The sequence below is a fragment of the Triturus cristatus genome, chromosome 4_2, assembly GCF_964204655.1.
Source record: "Triturus cristatus chromosome 4_2, aTriCri1.1, whole genome shotgun sequence".
Classification (NCBI taxonomy): Eukaryota; Metazoa; Chordata; class Amphibia; order Caudata; family Salamandridae; genus Triturus; species Triturus cristatus.
Window position 1 is genome coordinate 562123139 of NC_140586.1, and position 16380 is coordinate 562139518.

At 45.1% G+C, this 16380-nt stretch overlaps 1 protein-coding gene across 1 annotated transcript in view; it reads left to right on the forward strand.

Moving 5' to 3' along the window:
• The first annotated feature begins 5466 nt into the window (after window positions 1–5466).
• Window positions 5467–16380, forward strand: part of LOC146834693 (retinol dehydrogenase 8-like) — a 61539-nt gene continuing 50625 nt past the window's right edge. The window contains exon 1 of the mRNA XM_085600133.1: window positions 5467–5679. Coding sequence (XP_085456259.1) covers window positions 5487–5679 — 193 coding nt within the window. The 5' untranslated portion in view covers window positions 5467–5486. The remainder of the gene's footprint in view (window positions 5680–16380) is intronic.

Here is a 16380-nt window from a genome sequence, read left to right on the forward strand (position 1 = left end):
TAGCCCAGAATTGTGCGAAAATCTGGCTTCTTTCTTCCAACAAAAGGTGGAAGGTATTTTCTCCACATTTATTCCAGCTCAATAGGGAGAAGGAATACACCCACAGGATTTAGTCCAGTTAGAACCCAATCCTGGACCAGTCTTCAATCACTTTACACCGCTAGAAATAGCAGAAACTACCAAACTTTTGAACTCCATTCGTTCTGGATCCCCCACAGATCCTTGCCCGGTTTCGATTCTGAAATCAATTCCAGAAGTTATAGGATCTGCTTTAAATCCATTAATCAATAATATATTTCCAAAGGACTGGAAGAAGGCTTCTATCCTCCCCTTATTAAAAAACCCAACTTTGGACCCCACAGACCCTAGCAGCTATTGGCCAACTTTGCGGCTTCCACTGCCTGCAAAAGTCATAGTAAAGGCTATGAACATCCAGCTTAGCACTTTTTTTCAAACCAACAACAAATCTGAGTCCACTCAATATGGTTTCAGAGCAGAACATAGCACAAATTGGCCCTAATCAAATCTCTAGAAGAGGTAAGGGAGGCATTGGACTGTGAAGGGAAGGCTATACTGATAATGTTAGATCTGTCAGCAGCCTTTGACACAGTACATCACAAGGTTTTGATGGACCGTCTGTCTGATGTAGGGGTACAAGGGGTTGCCTGGAAACTCCTGCAATCCTTTCTATCCGAAAGAACACAAACAGTCGACCTGGATAATAATAAATCCCAGCCGTTCTGCCTTCCTTGTGGGGTCCCCCAGGGGTCGTCACTAAGGCCTACGCTTTTTAACATTTATGTGATATCTCTGGGGGCCTTGATTAGATCCTGCGGTTTCCAATTGACCTCGTACGCTGATAACACTCAAATAGTGTTATCCCTTAAACATGGAAAGGAAAAAGAAACAGGAGAACGCTTTCATGATTGTATGAAGGATATAGCAGGATGGATGTCGACGAACTGTTTAAAATTAAATTCCAGCAAAACCGAGGTTATTGTATTTGGAAACAATCCTCATGTATGGACACCTAACTGGTGGCCATCAGATCTGGGGAACTGGCCTACCCCTACTTTGAAAGCAAAACAATTAGGGGTAACAGTAGACAACAGACTGACATTTAGTGATCATATAAGTACTGTGGTATCCGCATGTTTCCTGATACTGCGAATCCTAAGGAAAATAAAACCTTATCTTTCAGAAGGAAATCTCAGGTCGGTGGTTACAGTACTTGTAATGGCACGTCTGGATTACTGCAATAGCATCCATCTGAACGCCCAAAAACAGCACATCAATAGGCTTCAGATAGCCCAAAATGCTGCAGCCAGGCTGCTGTCAGGCACACCCAAATTTGTTTCTGTGAAAAAAGAATTAACTCGGCTACACTGGCTTCCTGTGAAACAAAGGGTACGCTTTAAGGCCCTTTGCATAGCCTTCAAGGCCCTTAATGGAATAGACCCTGACCATTTGAGGCCCAGGTTCAAATGGTATGCCAGGACCCTTCGTCCTCAAGAGCAAGAAATGTTCAAATCCCTACCGTTAAAAAAATCAGCTGGGGAGGAAGGAGTTTTATTACCTGCACATCCGACGCCTGGAACGATCTGCTGTTCCACCTGAGGAATGCTGCAGACCTCCTCTCCTTTAGAAAGGGACTGAAGACCAGGTTGTTCTCTCATTGACCTTCTCCCTGCTAACGTACCAGCAGTGCATAGCGCCAGGACACCTTTTGGTAACCGTCGCGCTTTACAAATTCAATTAACATACCATAACATAACATAACATTTGGGATTATTAATTTAAACCCTATAAGCCAATAAGGATCATCTCGACTTTTTACATAATATACCTCGTTTTGGTATACTACATAAAAATCAGCTTCTAACAACGCTCATGGCGCGGAAAAGAAGGAACTGTGGTCGGTGCGCTGGGGTGGCACCCATATAAGCACCGTGGACGTCACTTCCAGTGCGGATGACACCATGTGGAGCTAAACACCGCCACCTAGCGGCGTTTAAGGGAATTGCTCAAAATGTTTCCAGATCCGGTCTGATGCCTAGGAATATTCTACGGTAAGGAATCTGTGGCTAGAAGTCTCTATTAGAAAGAAGAAAAGGCATCAGGCCCTGATGAGTTGATAGTGCAATTCTATGAACGCTTCTGGGAAGGATTGAAAGAACCCATCCTAGATCGTTATAAATTATATCAAATAACCATATTGATAACAGGTTCGACAGCTGAAGCATTAATAAAGCGTATTCCTAAAGAAGGGAAAGTTATCAGCCTCTCCAATAAATATAGACCAATAGCCCTGATTAATCTTGACTGTGAGGTTTACAGCAAAACTATTAGCACATAGACTGGAAAGAGATTTGCCATCACTAATTGGCACCTACCAGGCTGGATTTGTGAAGGGCAGACTGGCTAGCGATGATATTAGGATTCTATGTCATACCATAAATATAGCCAGACAAAAAACACCCCCAGTAGTGGCGATAGCACTTGATGCTGAAAATACTTTTAATGGAGTAGGACTTTTGTTCGCAGTGTGTGCAAAATATTTGACTTGGAAGATAATTTTATAAAGACTTCTATGGCACTCTGCTCAAACTCAAGTGTGAGGACCAAAACTGGAGGCAGGTTATCAGATTCCTTCCCCATAAAACAAGGAAGAAGACAAGGCTGCCCACTCTCGCCTGTCCTGTTACCCATTGAGCCTTTATTGGTTACTATTAATAGTAACCCGGAGATCGCAGCCATACAAATGAGTGATACTAGTTGTAAAACGGAAGGATATGCCGATGATATTTGAGTCGTCACAAAATGAGCAGACTCAGCCATCCAATCCCTTCTTGACTCGATTTTGGAATAAGCCAAAGTATCTGGTTATTCTGTCAATGCAGATAAATCTTAGGTCCGCCTCCCTAATATTCTATGCAACAGGGGTGTTCGAGGAACCTCTGGCTTGATCTCGCATAATATATACTTAAAATATCTGGGTCTTGAGTTTATTAATGATCAAAAAGAATCTAGAGCACACAACTTATTTAAATTTGGTTCCCAAATTTTCTGACCTGGTGAGGGCAGGGTCAATTCAATCAAAATGACAATTACACTGAACATTAATTATTTGATAAGCACGCTCCCGTTCAAATGCTCGGAGTATTATAATTTTTTAACAGATAAAATTATCGATAAATTTTGTTGGCAGGAGAAAATAACTTTGCATCTCATTAAGAAAAAAAACAGAGACGTCCCAAAAATAAGGGAGGTCTAATCTTGGCAGATTTTTTAAAAATCCGGTTGGCCTTTCTTTTTAATCAGGGAACACATTGGTTATAGAATGAAGATGCAACATCACCTTCCTGGGTTACATTAAAAAAGTAATAATGGAAGATATTTCATTAATATCTACCCTTACTTTTAATATCTGCCCTGACAATTAACAAAGACTAGTCTGACAGATGATTTCAAGTTTTCAGCTGTCACTCTCACAAATTCTTATTGTGTGCCACTATGGTGTAACAAGAAAATCAACATCGACTGGAAGCATACACTGCCTAAAAGTTGGAGTAAGAAAGGGGTTTTATATATTAAAGAGCTAGATACCAAGGAATATACCTGATCCTTTGTGAACCTGCACCAAATTTATGGGATAGAAAATGTTGATTTTTTTCAATTTCTTTAAATCCTTAAATTGGTTGAAAAGGTTAAGATATATCAGAGGCATTGGTCGTATTTTAGAACAATAATACCCTTGGATATCAGCAAACTCCCCCATCTGCAACAAATCACATGAATATCTGGATCACCTTTGTGATCACCTGAAGCACACTCATTCCCTACAACACTGCTTTCCTAGATGCTCGATCGTCCATCCTTGCTTTTCATCTTTTATCCAATTATGATGGCTACTCCTACTGATCTGTGGTTGGACTCAATGTTTCTTTTTATCACTCTGGAAGGACGATTTTTCTGAATACAATTGACCATTGCTTTAACACTAGAAAGAGACCTAATTCAATTGATTCTATGTTTTTTTAGTTATATGTACAATTAATAGTTTAAATACCAACTAAGGCCATCATTACGATATTGGGCAGACTTGCGTTCGCCCAACACCGTAGTGGAATGGGACCGCCCTACCATAGGTCGACTGTTCCGACTGCACAGTTTGGAAGAAAACACGATTTTACAGTGGCAGCTTGTGCGGCTGGCGGAAAAGGCCCGCAGCACAAGCTGCCATTGAAAAATGTATGTTTTTAAACATCCCTGTACCGGGTGGCAGGCAGGGTAAATCTCGGATCCCAATCTATTTCCAATGTTCCCTTGGAAAATAATGTCAGCTTTATGGAGGACAGTTGAATCTTCTTTGATTTCAGAAATGCAAATGCCCAGCTGCTTCAGTGGAAGTATAAGTATTTACGCAGGAGTGTACCTACTGGCGATGTCATCTCTTTTCACGCAGTGCACATGTCCCAAGTTATGGAGTCCTCGTGTGTGGGACTTGCTTCTCTGAATGTATTGAAAGTACAACCATACTCTGGCATCTTGAGGGTTGGATATTTCATGCCATAGTCATACCAATTTCGGTTACATAACTGAACTCTAACACGGAAAGAACTTTGCAAAAAATGTATTCATTGGTCTTAAGACAAGCCATATAATCTTGTGCCCTGAAGAAGTCCCTTTGTGTTCTGATGAAACGCATTGGCTGTGTCTCTGTTTCTATTTTAAAGTGAAAGTAAAAGAATAAATAATGAACATTAAGAACATGTGTCTCATGATGTTTTTTTGTTTTGAAGACCACATTTATTTTTGTATTTCTGCACGTGGACTTTTTTGGGGATATTAGACCCAGTGTTGAATGTTTTCTGTAGACTAAAGGTATATTTTGGGTGCTTCTTCTGCTTTTTGTGATTTCTCTAATTTGTGGGGCATTTCAGAGGTTGACCCTAGTAGTGAGCACCTTATACTGAGATAACTGTACCATGTGCGGTAATAACGAAGCATAACAGTTTTAGCTACTATTGTTGAATGCCATCTATCGTTTTGTCCAAGCCCAACACCCACCTTTGCTCAAGGTCACACACCTATCATGGGTATTCACGTGCCCATCTCTGCGATCAGACCAATTTTACAGTAAGCGGAAATTCGGGACAGGCAATCAAGAGAATATGGGTCCAGACTGCTCTAACTGAGGTCAGGTCAGGAGCAGGTCAGAAAGAACTGCAATACGGGAGGCAACAAGGGTCACGCACTCCGTCCCCGACCCCCCCCCCCCCACATTTTTCATAAAAATACAACTGCACAGGATTTACCAAGGGCCGTCCGTGGTCAGCCACCCCCTCCAGATTATATCTATGCTGTTACATACTCGCCCTCCCTGTCAGAAGGGATTATCTGCCTTTAATCGCTTCATATCTCGAGCCGGGAGGTTTTAGACGCGCTGACTCAGCAAAGAAGAGAATAAAATCCTTAGGAAACATATGGCGTCGAAGTTGTATTCCTGTGGGCGCTGGTCTGTGCTGAGGAGGGCTGGACGGGGTTCTTTGGGCAAACACCTGTCTGTCTGGAGCGGGAAGATGGCGCAGAAAACGGTGCTGGTCACGGGCTGCTCGTCGGGCATCGGCCTGGCCATCGCGGCGAAACTGGCCCACGACGAGGAGAAGAGATTCAAAGGTAACGGACGGTTACGGTGCTCATTAGATGTGTGGAACTATTTTTTTTTTTATAAAGGGGGGTGAGCACATATTTTTTCAGGCTTTGATTTAATATGTTGGTAAAGAGAGCTGTGCACTGCTCCTGGAGCCGGCTGGCAGTCACCGAGGTGCCAAGCTCAAAGTGCCCGCGACAAGAGGTACAGATTTCTTCGAAAAAAGTGCGAGCGCAGCACGGGGTTTCTAGTGGAACCACCATACACAAAAATTCAAATGCTGCTTTCCTATCCTGAATATATATTTTTTTTCGAAAAGGGGCGTCGGATATTTCTTTCGAATAGATATGAAAACTGATGCGTTAAAACAAAGGGGCTTATTTACAAGGCCCTTGCGCCGTCGCGGCGTTCCTTTTAATATGGGAAAAAGAAACGTACCGGCGGCGCAAGGGGCATGCAAATAAGCCCCAAAGTTCTTATTATAGTGCACTTTAAAAGATTAATGAGCACTATAGAATGACCACGGTTGGTCATTTCCCCAAGTTCCACTCACTCGCTGCTCTTTGGGTGCGACAGTGGGCTGTGTACTGCACGTCTTTTTAGGCTGCTGTTCGCTCCCAGTTCAGTCCTGCCCAGAGGTGAGTGTGAATTTTGCTGATCTCGGCTTGGAAACGCATGGGCTTTGGACAGGCCCTATAGCGGCGGAACAGCGAGGTGCAAAGATGGGAAAGGAAGAGGCGACAGAAAACGGGGGCGCCGTGGTTGTGCGGTTTCTCCTGGACTTCAGACGCAGGGCTGGCTGGGTGCGAGGCAGGACGGCGCCTCTGGAGTATACCTCTCACAGCGACTCTGAGGGGATCCGAGTTTGAGATTCCAGACACTCACTGTAGCTTACCCAATTTTTTTTTGTGTGCAGATTTCTATAGCGTGAACGCGACCCGAATGTATTGGAGCGCTTTACATGAGCACTAGTTACCTTACACAAGGACACATTCATATTTTTGGTAGGCGTAGGGAGATGAAGTGATTTGCACAGAATCAGAGGAAGCTGAGCCCACGCTGAGGCTCGAACCCGGTTCCCCAGCTCCAAAGTCGGCAGCTCTAGCCCTTGAAACAAGATGATGCCACGATTGAGGAGGTCGATATTAAAAACATAAATACATCCTTGCTTGGACGTCAGCAGTAGCTGCAGGTTATAGCCTCTAACATATGCCTTTCACAATAAACAATCAGGACTACGCATTTGGCATACATTTTCATAATAAACAGACAAGACCTGCGCCATTTACATACCTTTTACCAATCAGGTATTTATCACCCCAACCAACTGAAGTACACAGTTGACAAAGCGTTGACCAGGACTAGCTGAGCGCAAATCTTCTACCCAGAGGGTTTGTCAATATTAAACCCTTGCCTAATGCAATAGTTTATGGGATTCCGTCTGATGAAATACCTGCATGCAGACATTAGAACAGTTTAGTAAGAATCCACACATGAAGGCCTATTGCCTTCAACATGTATCTCAGAGGACATAAGTACATTTCATAATTGATAAGCCTTGATCACTGACTTGTCACTATAACCAACTCAGATCTACTGTCTTGAGCATTCCCATGATGCAAAGCGTGTGACCTAAGCACTCTTTTCAGTGGAAGCACACACCTGACCAATCAAAAGCTTGTAGAGAGGGAGATCAACATGAGGGTGGAGCCTAAACCCCTCTCTCAGAACAGCTTCTTACAGCTCTCTTTTGTGTCTACAGTCCGGAAAGAGCTGTGCTGTCAAGCCAGAACTAATAAAAAGGGCCAGATATATGAACTGAAAGTCAGTATGCACGAGATGAGACCGATGAATGGGAATATTTTAGGTCTATGGGTGGTAAAGAAGTAAGAAAGACTATACCTATCATATAGTCTGCCTCACTGCGAGGCTACATAATTTCAGAAAACTCAGTGTCAGAGAGCGGCACACTTCCAACTGCTGAATGGGCTACAATATTCACCCAGATATTGAAATCCATTCCTTAGAGATACTCAGTTACTCACCTCTGAACAACCTTCTGTAAGGAGTGAAACTAAATCTTGGTGGCTTATTACGTAGTTTGCATTGGTAATGTGCTCATGGGGATAGCAACAGCTACACCAAGTCTTGTTGTGTTCTTTTTATGGCCATCGCATGATCACCATATGACATCAAATGACGAAAAAAGTTTACGTTATTTCCTTTAAAAAACTCACGGTTCTGAATATATAGGAGCTATAAAACCAGGGCTTTAAGTGGGATGAAAAAACTGGGGGGTCTCCCGTAGGGGTGCGGCCGATGTAATTAAGGGCGTGGATGAAAACACCGGCTAAATATCTGTGCTTGGCACAGTGCGCCGCCCCACTGGCATTTTGCTGCTTTTGTTCATTCATCCGGATACGTAACACAAGTAACATTACACCTACAACAAGCCAGGACTATTGGCTTTGTCAATGGTTGTAAATTGCATAAGATAAATAAGCAACAACTATGACTTGGTTGCATATAATACTGAAAATGCTTCCATTCCTGTGGGCAAGGTTGGGACGTAAGGATGGATGCGCCGACTTTCGAGCTGAGAAAGAAGGTTGGAGCCTCACGTTGGCTCAGCATCCTGTGATTCAAAACATGAATATGTCCTTGTGTAGTGTAACTGGTGCTCGTGTTTGCACTATATAAAACTGAAAAATGAGTCGCTCTGAAGGTGCATCAAAAGCAGTGAGGGAGTTAAGCTTTTTTTCTTTTCTCCACCCTAAGGTAAAAATGGAGAGCCCGGTAGGGACCTGTCTCGGCACCCGCTTTTAAGCACCGGCAGGACCCGGCCCACTTAAGCCCTGTATAAGACCAAATGTGAGAAAAGAAGCTACAAAAATTGAGATCCTCCGTATAACTGCAGTGCCAGAGTTTCAAGTCATGAGGGAAAGGCGACAGATTTCAGTGACCTCAGGATGTATACACTTAGGGGCAAATTTACAAGCCCCTTACGCCAGATTTGCGCTGCCGTTGCGTCACTTTTGTGACGCAGCGGTGGCGCAAAGCCAGCGCCATGCTGCGGGCTATTTACAACGTGACGCATCTAGGGAGATGCGCCACGTTGTAAAGCCCTGCGCCACATGTGGGCGTTCCTGCACAGGGTGGGGTGTTCCGGCGCAGGAACTCCTTCGAAAAGTGGCTGAGTGAAATCTACAAGATTTCACTCAGTCACTTTTACAGCCATGCTGCGTCAAAACCCTGCGCCTGCTTGAAGCAGGCGAAAGAATTGATGCAGCATGTTACGGATAGGGGCACCCCGAGCCTTGCTGGAGCTGCATCGCGCTTGCGACGCAACTCCAGCAATGCGCTGCCTTTCCGCGGGGGGATGCGACACGCATCTGCCCATCTGTGCGCCACGGTGCGCCGCATTGTAAATGCGGCGCATCAGTGATGGCGCACGGATGGGCAGATGCGTCGCGACTCTTCTGGCGCATCCCTGCTGATTAGCAGAGATGCGCCAGAAGTAGTAAATCTGCCCCTTGAGGGCTTATTTATGAGCCCCTTGCGCCAGTTTTGCGCCGCCGTTGCGTCACTTTGAGTGACGCAGCGGTGACGTAAATAATGCACCATGTTGCGCCATATTTATGAAGTGACGCATCTAGGCAGATGCGTCACTTCGTAAGCCCCTGCGCTACATTATACCTGCGTCAGGTATAATGTATGCAGGGTGGGCGTTCCCCCGCAAGAAAGGGTTGTAGGAGTGGCGCAGCAAAATCTATGAGATTTCACTGCGCCACTTCTAGGACGCCCATGCGTCACAACCTTACGCCTGCCTCATGGCAGGCGTAAGGGTGACTCAGGCCCTTTGACATGGGGCTTGCCCCATGTGAAAGTAACATCGCTGGAGTTGCGTCGGGCTTCCGACACAACTCCAGCAATGCGCCACTTTTTGCGCTGACAGATATGTCGGTTATACTGACGTATCTGTCCTTCCTTGCGACATGATGCGTCATATTGTAAATATGACGCATCATTGGTGTCGCAAGGAGGGCGCACTGAGAAGTGGCGCATCGCTGCTTTCACGCAGCGATGCGCCGCTTCTCGTAAATGAGGCCCTTGGTCTTCTGCGAGGTCCCACAACAGAGGTCCGCTGTCGCTTGGTTTGAGTAACATGCTAATCTGAGGGATTGCGTTTTCAGTATTTTGGAGGAATTCCATCTCTATTATAGCACACACAAAGACACACACACGCCGTCTATCTATCCACGGCGCTATCATAAGCAAAAGGCCTCTGAAAATCTCATGGCAGCTCCTGCTAGGGGAAGTGGGGCAGTGTTTTCTTCGTTTACTAACCACACTTCTTGCAAACACTACGGACAATTTGTGTGGTACCCAAGATCTTCACTGCTGAACCATTCACGATAAAAAGGGACGCAAGCTATGTACTTGTTTGTATACAAAAAGCTCACAACTTACCTAAACAGACTCATGGTTTGAGCAATAGATGTGGCACACCTTGTGAGATAATTCAGCTCCCCAAAAAGCCTTGCACGTTACAATTACCGAGGCATAAGAAAAATGAAACCCCGCTTTCTATAGGTAGACCAAAAATCATGATTTACTTGAGACTACATTCATGTAATAAAAGTGTGTACACTCCTAAAACTAAACTAGCCTGCCAGCAATAAAAGGTTCAACCTATTGTGATCACACCTCTGGGGTCAGTACAGCAGCAACAACAAAAATAATCAGAGTCAGGAAAGGTGAAAGGCCAGACATTTCATCCCAATGAAATCACAGGAAGTGAGATCATGCAGACTTTGACTCTGACAAAGGACTTATATATATATTTTTTTAAGCCATATATTTTAAAGAATTGATGGATCAACATGTTCACAAGCCATCATTGTAACATGATACGAATAATCAGCTACCAAACCTAACGCGAGCTAAATGAATTCAGCTTTTGTAATGCCCACTGGTCAGATTAACGAGTCACATGGGATGCAGAGCAAACAGCAGCAGTAGTTGATACTCATGACTGTACCTACTTGCACACCTGGTTCACTGACACCATTAATGTAGCTACTCGTGGACCAGAAGGTTACGCAGAGTCTGATGAGCTTAAAAAGGGCCTCTGCGAGAAAAGGTCGCAGCTCATCCCTCTTATGTGAAACTCGGGCATATTTACAAGGGCATTATGCCATTACGTCACTTTTTTCAACGTTACGGTGGGGCAATGCCCTGCACCATATTTACAAGGTGGTGTTAAGCCACTGTGCACGGCTTAACGCCTCTTTGTAAATATGGTGCCCTTTCACTCAGGTATCTGCGTGAAAGGGGCGTGCAATGGCATTACTTTTTGACGCTGCCCCAGATTTACAAGGATCTGAGGCAGCGCCCAAAACTAACGTCACTGGTAGCAGGTGTTAGATGAGTGCAACTAGGAGAAATACTTTTATTTCTCCTCTTTTTTTGCTCTTTCTATGTGTACTGCACAAAGATCAAATCACCTTTAAAGATTGTTCATGTGCAGGAAGGTGCTGTCGCAGCATGTGCCCTAACCCAGAGATTTTTTGAGTTCATGTATGCGCTGTAATCGAAAAAACTAAATGCGCAGACCCCTACTGTGTCGGCGCAGTGCAAGAATGGGATCATGATAGTGATTTCACTGCGCCACTTCTAGGACACCCATGCGTCACAACCTTACGCCTGCCTCATGGCAGGCGTATGGGTGACTCAGGCCAAAGGAACATCGCTGGAGTTGCGTCACGTTTCCGACACAACTCCAGCAATGCGCCACTTTTTGCGCTGACAGATACGTCGGTTATACTGACGTATCTGTCCTTCCTTGCGACATGATGTGTCATATTGTAAATATGACGCATCATTGGTGTCGCAAGGAGGGCGCACTGAGAAGTGGCGCATCGCTGCTTTCACGCAGCGATGCGCCGCTTCTCGTAAATGAGGCCCTTGGTCTTCTGCGAGGTCCCACAACAGAGGTCCGCTGTCGCTTGGTTTGAGTAATATGCTAATCTGAGGGATTGCGTTTTCAGTATTTTGGAGGAATTCCATCTCTATTATAGCACACACAGACACACACACGCCGTCTATCTATCCACGGCGCTATCATAAGCAAAAGGCCTCTGAAAATCTCATGGCAGCTACGGCTAGGGGAAGTGGGGCAGTGTTTTCTTCGTTTACATGGGATGCAAAGCAAACAGCAGCAGTAGTTGATACTCATGACTGTACCTACTTGCACACCTGGTTCACTGACACCATTAATGTAGCTACTCGTGGACCAGAAGGTTACGCAGAGTCTGATGAGCTTAAAAAGGGCCTCTGCGAGAAAAGGTCGCAGCTCATCCCTCTTATGTGAAACTCGGGTATATTTACAAGGGCATTATGCCATTACGTCACTTTTTTCAACGTTACGGTGGAGCAATGCCCTGCACCATATTTACAAGGTGGCGTTAAGCCACTGTGCACGGCTTAACGCCTCTTTGTAAATATGGTGCCCTTTCACTCAGGTATCTGCGTGAAAGGGGCGTGCAATGGGATTACTTTTTGACGCTGCCCCAGATTTACAAGTATCTGAGGCAGCGCCAAAAACTAACGTCACTGGTAGCAGGTGTTAGATGAGTGCAACTAGGAGAAATACTTTTATCTCTCCTCTTTTTTTGCTCTTTCTATGTGTACTGCAGAAAGATCAAATCACCTTTAAAGATTGTTCATGTGCAGGAAGGTGGCCCTTCCTGCACATAAGCAAACATTCCCTGCAACACAGAAACCCTTCCACCATGGTGCAAAGGTGCCTGTGTTGCAGGGATGATTCCCTGCAACGCCGCCACCCTTGCACTATGGCACAAGGGTGTCTGTGTTGGCGCTAGGCAGCTATCTTTAGCGCCAGCGCAATAGAAGACACAGGGGAGTGCCATATTCTTGTGAATACAGTGTATCCATGCATTTTTGAAATGGCGCGGCGATGCAAAATTTGCTGCAGCACTGCGATATTCCTTGTGAATACGCCCCTCACTGTCTGGATCGACACATTACTGGAATCCATCTGTATCAGATCCTCCCATCATGCAATTGTTAGTATGTGTTTCCCATTGCAAAACTGTTTTGGGCGTCAGAATGACCTAAATCAAGCAAAGTCACCATATTGGAGGCATAACAAAATGTCATTGGCTACTTTCCCTCCTTCACAGAAATATTGTATGGCTTTAAGCACTGTAATGCCATCTAATTTTGTAATAACTTCCACTCCAAGTTAGTGCATGGCTGCAGACAACCGAGCTGGTAAGCAGGGGCAGTAATCGCCTCTGCGTGTTTCCGAGCTCTGCTGTCGCAGGACGTGCCCTAACCCAGACATTTTTTCGAGTTCATGTATGCGCTGTAATCGAAAAAACGAAATGCGCAGACCCCGACTGTGTGGGCGCAGTGCAAGAATGGGATCATGATAGGCCCCTGGAGGCTGTGGTATGTTCTACAAAGTCTCAGGTTTTTTATGCTTGCCCGCCCTACATCGACTGCACAAGTTTGACTCCCAGACCATCGACAGGGTCAGTAGATGTGAAGCTAAGAATAGTAAATCTATACTTCCCTATGTGTGCGTACCGCGGAGCTATGTTGGTAGTCCATATCCGGGAGTCAAAATAAGTGCATGTCGCCATGGGTGACCTCGATATTTTGACATACATCCTTCATAACTTGATCAAGCCAGCCACTACCGACATATTCCACCACTAAACAACACGCTAGTCTACTATCACCTCACCAGGCACCAGCCACCACCCAAAATGGCTCCTCTCTAAGCAATACAAAACACAACCAAATACAAAGTCAACAGACCACTTTTTCCCTGGCCAACGAGTACCCAGAACTGCAAAGGGAGCCCAGATTCCAAACGCACAACTCAGCCACACAAATGGTATACGAGCGCGCTACAACTGTACGTAACATGGACTTTGCTTTCTACCTGTGATTTGGTTATGTTGAAGCAAATGTGGGAGGTGTTGTCGCAAAGCAGAAGGCTGTGTCAACATTTTTGAATTTAAAGGTTGGTTGTGGTGACCAATGGCTGATCTGGGAATGGAAGTGGGAATGACGAATGCAATGGGGTTGTGAACATATCTGTGACTTGAGGGGCTGCGACCTTGGGCAGCAAAGGGCTGTTGCATAATAGAGGCTGGAGGATGGGATTATGATAATGCAATGACACCTGGACAGAGAGGGAACCTTGCAGTGGAAAGCCATTACAATGACAACTTTTTTAGGTTGACACTACATAAAATAACCCAATAAAAATAATACATTTTGATGTTAGCTAAAAAGGAGACAATAAAAAAGGAGGTTAAATATTTGAAAAATAGCTCCGCAGTCTTCTCAGGAGTCTGGTCTCAGTGTATTCGATGTGACCAGCCTCATGGTTTGCTCTGCAAGGGATTCTGCTGTGGAAAGGGACTTTTTGCAAAAAGTCACGAATTGCCCACCATATTCATAATAATTGTGTAGGAGCTGGCTTGCGCTTTATTGGCAACAGATGTGAATGCTGGGACAGGGACCCATATGGAACTACAGAACATCCTGTAATTCGGAATGCCCCTGCATTGCAACCATTAAAGGGACAATGGTCACACTGCTGCAAAGAGTGGCTCGCTAAATATGTCCTGGGGAGAGCACACGGTGGTCTGTGGGATGGTCACTGCTCTTCTCAATCTGCCGAGGCTGCACCAGCAAAGTATAAGCTGTCAAGTATTGGCCGTTACTATTTTGCAAATGGTTCAGGTCGCAAACAGCCCAATTCACAGAATCGGGTCGTTTGCGACCTGAAAAAAGCGTTTTTAAATGTACAAAGCCATATTTGCAATTCGGTACGTTATTACCGAATCGTAAATTGTGTTTTGCGAGTCGGTATTAGGAAGGGGTGTACCAAGGGCGTCCGTTCCTAATAACGAGTTTCAGGGGCATTTATGAATGTTTTGCGACTGGAATGTGGTCGCAAAACATTTATTATTTATCGACTCCGTGAAGGAGATGGTAACCCATTCGTGCACTGGAAGGGGTCCCTAAGGGATTCCTTACCCTTTGTGAATATGGGCGCGAACATTTCTTAAGAGCAGGCAGTGGTCTCATGGACCTCACTGCCTGCTCTTAAAAATGAAAAAGAAACTTTCCATTTTTCTTTTTTAAATACATCCCCTTTTCCTTTAAGGAAAACGGGTTGACTTTCAAAATAAAAAAACTGCTTTATTTGAAAAGCAGTCACAGACATGGTGATCTGCTGACCCCAGCAGGCCACCATAACTGTGAGTGCCGGTTATTCTGAGACATAAATATTAATGAGGCAGGTCCCTTGCGACCCATTGGGAATCGCAAACAGTGTAAAACATAGTTGTACATGGATGTTTGTGATTTCCTACTAGTGAATCGCAAAATTCGCTATAAAGAAATCGCATACGGAAGTTTATGTACATCTGGCCCAAAGTGTGCTATGCGACTACGAAAAGTGCATGCAATTGACGATCACAAGCATAGGCACTTCTTTAGCATCCATTTGGCCTTGCAATTTGCAAGGGTTCGCAATCTGTGCATTGTGATTAATAATGGTACTTACAGGGGCTGCTCCTCCATTAACCCCTTCCATGCCCATGACGGAACGGTTCCGTCATGAGCATCGGTTGCGCTGTGCTCATGACGGAACCGTTCCGTCATGGCCCCGCCCGCGCTCGAACCCTTCAGCACCGCGGGGGAATTCCCGCCGCGCTGAAGGGGTTAAGGTGGAGGAGCGTCGCCCCACTAACCAAATTTCCCCAGATATAGAAAAATAAAATGTAATAAAGTTCATTTATTACCATTTTATTTTTCATAACCCCGTCCCAAGCAGAGCATCAGGACAGGGGATGGGCTTTCTGATTTCTGCTGTTGCCAGTCAGGCAGCAGCAGAAAGCAGTGATGGGCAGGGCATTTAGGTTTAAAGTGTGCTTGTCTTTTTGGCCTGTTGTCTTGCAATGGCCAGCCAGACATGAGCAGTTTAAACCTCTCTAACCCAGACAGCTGGGTTAAAGACAGCATAGGACTCCAGTGCCCTCGGGAGTGGCCAGAGACACCGCTCCCTGCAATCCTGGCGCTTCTTTCATGCTGCATGAAAGCAGCACGAGGTTTGGTACAACAGTTTCCTGGTCCAGCGTTGGAGCCTGCCTGCTAGGACCCAAGCAAGGAGAACGTTGTGCCAGGATTGAAGGTAAGTGTAATTAAAAAAAATATATTCATAACTTTAATTTTTTTCCTCCTGCTCACCACCCTCCTCCCTTGCCAACCGCCACTGGGTACTCCTGCCTCACCACCCTCCTCCCTTGCCAACCGCCACTGGGTACTTATGAATTACAAGGCACTTTTGTGCATTGTAAATACAGACGTTGCCTCCTCAAAGCCTGAGCAACTGACTTTGGTTATGCAAAGTGTTTTGTGCTTCAGGTTTATGGGAGTAGGCTTTGGTTACTTTAGGAGACTGGTCTTACATTTAGGGCCAGATGTACGAAGCAATTTACCGGTAAAATGCCTGTTCAAATGTTCCAACCCTCTTTTGCGAGTCCGTAACCTATTACCGACTCGCAAAATTGGGCTTATGAGTCGCTATTAAGAAGGGATGTGCCAAAGGCGACCCTTCCTAACAGCGAGTCGCACTGGTATGTGGTATGTAATAATGTTTTGCGACAGTGAATGCGGTT